The sequence below is a fragment of the Danio aesculapii genome, chromosome 15, assembly GCF_903798145.1.
Source record: "Danio aesculapii chromosome 15, fDanAes4.1, whole genome shotgun sequence".
Classification (NCBI taxonomy): Eukaryota; Metazoa; Chordata; class Actinopteri; order Cypriniformes; family Danionidae; genus Danio; species Danio aesculapii.
Genome location: NC_079449.1, coordinates 3430560 through 3438059, shown reverse-complemented (window position 1 = coordinate 3438059; position 7500 = coordinate 3430560). Strand labels below are relative to the sequence as shown.

The 7500-nt window shown below is 35.3% G+C and overlaps 1 protein-coding gene across 3 annotated transcripts in view; it reads right to left on the bottom strand.

The window, feature by feature from the left end:
• LOC130242195 (interleukin-1 receptor accessory protein) overlaps positions 1–7500 on the bottom strand; it is a 60157-nt gene that overhangs the window by 49923 nt on the left and 2734 nt on the right. For 2 of the 3 annotated variants that reach the window (XM_056474223.1, XM_056474225.1), the window contains exons 2-3: positions 3465–3517; positions 879–972 (exon numbers count right to left, since the gene is read on the bottom strand). In XM_056474223.1, coding sequence (XP_056330198.1) covers positions 879–880 — 2 coding nt within the window. In that variant the 5' untranslated portion in view covers positions 881–972; positions 3465–3517. The remainder of the gene's footprint in view (positions 1–878; positions 973–3464; positions 3518–7500) is intronic. The other variant, XM_056474224.1, reaches the window with a different exon arrangement.

The following is a 7500-nucleotide window of genomic DNA, read 5'->3' as shown; positions in this document are numbered from 1 at the left end:
AGTAATTTACAAATAAATTGCTAAAACATCATACAACGTGATTTCTGGACTTTTGTTTTTAGATTCCGTCTCTGAAAGTGGAAATGTAGCTATGTTAAAAATTCTAGACTCCTCCATGATTTCTAAGTGGGAGATATTGAAAAATCACAGGGTGATCAAATACTTATTGACCTCACTGTATATATATATATATATATATATATATATATATATATATATATATATATATATATATATATATATATATATATATATATATATATATATATATATATACACACATATATAGTTTGAATTAAAACGTAGTAAAATAAAAATAAAAATATTATAGAAAACTCTTACAGATACTAAAACAGTGCTATTGTCAGCAAAAGATAATGAATTTGGATTTCAATGTCATAACTCTACATTTTTAATAGTTATTAAAACTGATAAAAAAAATGACAATAAAAAACAAACTAAAATAATGCAAAATATGACAATAAAAGATAATTCAAAACATTAGAAAAACTCAATGCCAAAATAACACGATACAAAACAAAATAACACAAATATGAAAAGAATCTAAATAAAAAGGTTAATAAAAACTTTATAATATTAAAAATAGCAATTTAACAAAGCTAATGAAAAATAATGTAAAAAAATAAATAAAGACAAGAAAGTAGAAACTTCTAAAATTACTAACACTTTTAATACACCTACAAATGAATATTCATAATCTATTTAAAACTCTCTATGCTGAAATACAACCATATAAAAAACAAATACCCAATTTAAATAAAAAGAGAACTCTGCATATTTTAAAAACACACATTTACATTTACAGTCAGTCATTTATCATAAGCGGATGTTAAATGAGTCATGGCTGTTCTACTTACATGGTCCTGGTGCAGTTTTTTGGAGAAAAATCAGAGTATAAGGGAGTGATGGATGATGGGATAGTCCAGATCGAGAAACGTCACAGGAAAGAATCTATTAACACACAATAAATGGCCAATTAGACACATAACTGGAATGACAACAACAGCTAAAACATGCAGAAGAAACCAGTCAAACCACAGTCACGCCTTTAAAATGCTCAATAAAAGCCTAATTATCATTAGATTACACATATGCAACTAAAAACTGGTTTCATATTAGAATTTGTAAAGTGCAACTGAGACATAGTTGAGAATAAATGTGGCTCAGAATAGTAAAATATTACACTTTTTTGCTTTTTTAACTGTACACTCACCGGCCACTTTATTAGGTACACCTTACTAGTACCGGGTTGGACCCACTTTTGCCTTCTGAACTGCCTTAATCCTTCGTGGCAAAGATTCAACTGGAAATATTCCTCAGAGATTTTGCTCCATATTGACATGATAGCATCACGCAGTTGCTGCAGATTTGTTGGCTGCACATCCATGATGTGAATCTCTCGTTTCACAAGGTGCTTAATTGGATTGAGCTCTGGTGACTGTGGAGGACATTTGAGTACAGTGAATTCATTGTCATGTTCAAGAAACTAGTCTGAGATGATTCACGCTTTATGACATGATGTGTTATCCTGCTGGAAGTAGCCATCAGAAGATGAGTACACTGTGGTCATAAAGGGATGGACATGGTCAGCAACAATACTCAGGTAGGTTGTGGCGTTGACACGATGCTCAATTGGTACTAATGGACCCAAAGTGTGCCAAGAAAATATCCCCCACACCATTACACCACCACCACCAGCCTGAACCGTTGATGCAAGACAGGATGGATCCATGCTTTCATGTTGTTAATGTCAAATTCTGATCCGACCATCCGAATGTGGCAGCAGAAATGGAGACTCATCAGACCAGGCAACGTTTCTCCAATCTTCTATTGTCCAGTTTTGGTGAGCCTGTGTGAATTGTAGCCTCAGTTTCCTGTTCTTAGTTGACAGGAGTCGCACCCGGTGTGGTCTTCTGCTGCTGTAGCCCATCCATCTCAAGGTTGGACGTGTTGTGTGTTCAGAGATGCTCTTCTGTAGACCTCGGTTGTAACGAGTGCTTATTTGAGTTACTGTTGCCTTTCTATCAGCTGAAAATCAGCCATTCTCCTCTGACCTCTGGCATCAACAAGGCATTTGCGCCCACAGAACTGCCGCTCACTGGATATTTGCTCTTTTTTAGACCATTCTCTGTAAACCCTAGAGATGGTTGTGCGTGAAAATCCCAGTAGATCAGCAGTTTCTGAAATACTCAGACCAACTCAGACCATACTTGGCACCAACAACCATGCCACGTTCAAAGTCACTTAAATCATCTTTCTTCCCCATTCTGATGCTCGCTTTTCGATCTGCACCAGATCGTCTTGACCATGTCTAAATGTCTAAATGCATTGAGTTGCTGCCATGTGATTGGCTAATTAGAAATTTGCGTTAATGAGCAGTTGGACTTAATAAAGTGGCCGGTGACTGTAGGTTCATAATGCAAGAAAAATTTAAAGCAAAAGACATTTAAAAACATTTTTACAATTTTCAAACTAATTTAAATTTTAAAATATTCCAAAACTAGAATTTACTTAAATCAATCAATTTATACAATTTAGAAACCAATTCTAATAAGACATGTTTAAATTATTCAAAAATAGAATTTATTTGAAACCATTTTTGCAATTTTAAGCCATTTTTAATTTTACAATACTAAAAATATAGGATTTGTTTACAACCCTTTTTACAATTTTCATTTTTAGCTTTAAAATGTGCCAAATATAGAATTTACCTAAATCAGTTTATACAATTTTAAAACCATGTTATTTTACAATTTCAAAATGTGCTTAAATAGAATTTATTTTAATTCATTTGTACAATTTTAAACCATTTTTAAATATGCAAAAATATATAATTTATTTGAACCCATTTGTACAATTTTCAATCAATTAATATGTAAAAAAACCTGAATTTATTGTAATCTATTTTAACAATGTGCAAACATTATTTTAATTTAAAAACATGCACATAAATACAATTTTTTGTAATCTATTCAATCAATATGCAGATATTATTATTTTAATATATCCGCACATTCACTCTTGACTCTTATATGCAGAAACCAGCTCTGTTACATTTCTTAGTTTTTTGCTTTTATCAATAAATCAATACATTATTCACAGCTTATATTTTACATTAAAATAATAATTATTTATTATAGATTATTTTACTGTTAGATGTCATAAAAACTATAAACATTTAGCTACTTCATATTTCACCATAAACTCTTCTCCTCCAAAAACTCAAGCATATTTGCTTTCTTTGTGCCAAACACAGTAATTTTCCTCTCTTTTAGAATTAAAGGAACAGTTCACCCAAAAGCACCATATGCTGAAAACATGTTAAAGTAACCTCCGTCCAAAAGAGTAAAGCCTTTCACATTTCTACTTTGTAGTCAAGAGTAAACACCAGATCAAAACGCATGCTAAACTCAGCATTTTAGATGTAGAAGAGCATTACTCACACAGTCCCGGTGCAGATCTGTTATTGTTTTTCTTTCGTCAGTCCCGTTTGCAACTGCAACGAAATCCCAAACTTAGAGCAGAATAAACACATAAAGCTACTGCGATTCTCCCTCTCACTCAGTGTGTGCGTGTGTGTGTTTGTCTGTTGGTCCCTTTTTAATCACTAAACATCTCTCTCTCTCTCTCTCTTTCTCTGTGTATGTGTGTGTGTGTGTGTGTGTGTGTGTGTGTGTTTCTGTTGGTAGGTCAGTCTGTAACCACTAAACCTCTTTCTCTCGCTCGTTTTCTCTCTCTCTCTCCCTTTATTGGCATGACATACAAGTGTGTATATTGCCTAAGCATACAAAGCAGAAAAAAGACAGTGTGAATAATAATAGCAATAACTATAGTGATAATAAAATAATTAAATAAAATCATTCATTCATTTTCTTTTCGGCTTAGTACATTTATTAATCCAAGGTCGCCACAGCGGAATGAACCGCTAACTTATCCAGCACGTTTAACGCAGCGGATGCCCTTCCAGCTGCAACCTATCACTGGGAAACATCCATACACACTCAATCACACTCATACACTATGGACAATATAGCTTACCTAATTCCCCTATAGCGCATGTGTTGACTGTGGGGGAAACCGAAGCACCCGGAGGAAACCCACGCGAACGCAGGGAGAACATGCAAACTCCACACAGAAACGCCAACTGACCCAGCCGAAGCTCAAACCAGCAACCTTCTTCCTGAGGCGACAGCACTACCTACTGCGCCACCCTAAATAAAATAATAATAACAACAATAACATTAAAGCTGCAAGCATTTCCCAGTACTGGGAAGGACATCCGTTGCGTAAAACATGTCAGAATAGTTGGCGGTTCATTCTGCTGTGGCAACCCTTGATAAATAAGGGACTAAGCCAAATTGATGTATGAAGCTGCAAGCAGCATTGAGGGACCCAAGCCCTTGTGGCACCACCACCTCGGTGGCTTCAGGAACACAGTGATATTTGCCAAAGACCTGTCGGGTTCGGGGTTAATGTCTATCATTGTACTGTAAATGAGCGGTCACATGATGCGTTTCAATTAGTTCAAGAAAGATGCAAAATTAGATTAGGAGGTGAATCTGAGACTTTTTCTTGAAGTCCGTTCACATTTCACGTCTCAAATCACGCGGAAAATGCAAGATGCACCGCTTCACTGATTTCAATGTGCTTCTGGGTTTGCACTCCTGTGGCGTCTGTTGTTGCTAAGCAACCATCAATTAACAGTGCACAAAATCTTTACATTTATGTAATAAAAATAGTGATAATATTAACAATTATTAAAATTACAACAATATAAGAGACAGAAATACATTTCCCAGTACTGGGTTGTGGCTGGAAGGGCATCCACTGCATAAAACATATGCCGAAATAGTTGGCGGTTCATTCCGCTGTGGTGAGCCCTGATAAATAAGGGACTAAGCCGCAGGAAAATGAATGAATGAAAGAAAGAAATATAGTATACATACTATAAAACAATAAAATACATGCATATGTTTGTTATATCTCTCTCTGTCTCTCAATTCAATTCAATTTAATTTAATTCATTTTATTGGCATGACATGAGTATATATTGCCAAAGCATATCAAAAAAAAAACTTAAAGAAGTACATATCCATACTATACAAAACTAAAATACATGCATATATTTATGGTATCTCTCTCTCTCAGTCTCTCTCTCAGTTTCAGTCTCTCTCTCTCTCTCAGTCTCAGTCTCTCTCTCTGTCAGCCGAGACGGCCGGATGATTTAACAGGCTCCTTTGAGCGTCACTGTAAATCGTTAAGGCAAACCGGCGGGACCCTCATCCAATCACAGCGATGCGCCCGGCTGCATATTTCACATCCATCACACCTGAGTGTGGATCTGGAAATGCGAGCGTCTGTTCGCTCAGGTGTGATGAACACTCGCCTGCACAGGAGGAACTCCAGCTGCACCACACCAAGTGTTTAACATGCACTCATATGGAGAAAACATGCCACCATCATTCATACATGCTACAGAACGGTGCGTTTTTTTTTGTAGCCGAACCACTAAAGCACCAGTTTATCATTACATGCATGCAGAGATGGATAGTAAAGGAGAGTTGAAGTCAAAATTATTCGCCCTCCTGTGAATTTTATTTCCAAATATTTCCCAAATGATGTTTAACAGATTCAGGAAATTTTCACAGTATGTCTGATAATATTTTTTCTTCTGCAGGAAGTCTTATTTGTTTTATTTCAGCTAGAATAAAAGCAGTTATATATATTTTTAAAGCATTTTAAGGTCTATATTATTAGCCCCCTTTAGCTATATTTGTTTTGGATTGTTTACAGAACAAACCACTGTTATACAATGACTTGCCTAATTACCTTAACTTTCCTAATTAACCTAGTTAAGCCTCTAATGTCACATTAAGCTGCATACTAGTATCGTGAAGAATATCTAGTCAAATATTATGTGCTCTCATCATGGCAAAGATAAAATAAATCAGTTATTAAAGATATGTGAGCAATTGTAAGAAAGTATCTCCTGCAAATGTGCAAAACTGGTGCAAGTGTGGGATAAAGTGTCAGAGAGAGGAAAATGTGTGTTTTCTACAGGTGGTTTGTCGAGCCCACTCACCCAATCATGCTTTTTTATTCTTTATTATTTGATGTTGCAGTGGGGCAGCAAAGTGACGCAGTGGGCAGCACGTTCGCCTCACAGCAAGAAGGTCACTAGTTCGAGCCCCTTGGTCAGTTGGCACTTCTTTGTGGAGTTTGCATGTTTTCTCCGTGTTAGCGAGCAGAAGGGCTGCCAAAATCACTCTGGACCCCTCACACCCAGCACACTGCCTCTTTGAACTTTTACCTTCTGGTCGACGCTACAGAGCACTGCGCACCAGAACAGCCCGACACAGAAACAGTTTCTTCCCTCAGGCAATCCATCTCATGAACACTTGATGATAATAATTGCGAAACCAACATCACTACTTGCTATACACTTTTATACACATATACACTTATTTAACAAAACACTTTACATGCCAATTTGCACATAGCAGCTGCACATATAACGTTGTATATAGTAATAAACATGTACATACACTTGTCAATCTGTATATTTGCACTCACTACTCACTTCTATTTTTTTTTTTATATATTTATTATCTGTTTTTTGTCCTGTCTCTGTTATCCTGTTGCACTGTAGAAGCTCTGTCACCAAAACAAATTCCTCGTATGTGTGAACATACCTGGCAATAAAGCTCTTTCTGATTTCTGATTCTGATTCTGATGTTAGCGTGGGTTTCCTCCGGGTGCTCCGGTTTCAAAGTCCAAAGACATGCGGTACAGGTGAATTGGGTAAGCTAAATTGTCCGTAGTGTATGTGTGTGTGAATGAATGTGTATGGATGTTTCCCAGTAATGGGTTGCAGCTGGAAAGGCATCCGCTGTGTAAAACATATGCTGGATAAGTTGGCGGTTCATTCCGCTGTGGCGACCCCAGATTAATAAACGGACTAAGCCGAAAATGAATGAATGAATGATGTTGCAGTTATACTGCTGAGAAATTCAATATAATTTTTATTGTAATGTTGCTGTTTTTAAACGCACTTAATTTGAAGTAAAATTACTTCAATTACAGTCATCCGTGCATCTCGGCTGACAGAGAGAGAGAATGAAAAGTAATCCAAGTAGTTATTACATTACCATAAATATGTAATAATCTAACATTTTCAGAATATATATATATATATATATATATATATATATATATATATATATATATATATATATATATATATATATATATATAAATTTATATTAAATAAATATTATATTTATTCTTTATTGAAATATTATATTGCAAAATACACATTTTACCATATAACTGCTTACAATTCATATCTACCCCGCACCGATTGCAAGACATCCCCCTGCTAAGATAATTTGATCATATACAAATGCTGTTAAATAGTTAAATATATTTTAATTATTTATTGATTAATAGCATTTTCCTTCATATAATGCAAAAGTAGTA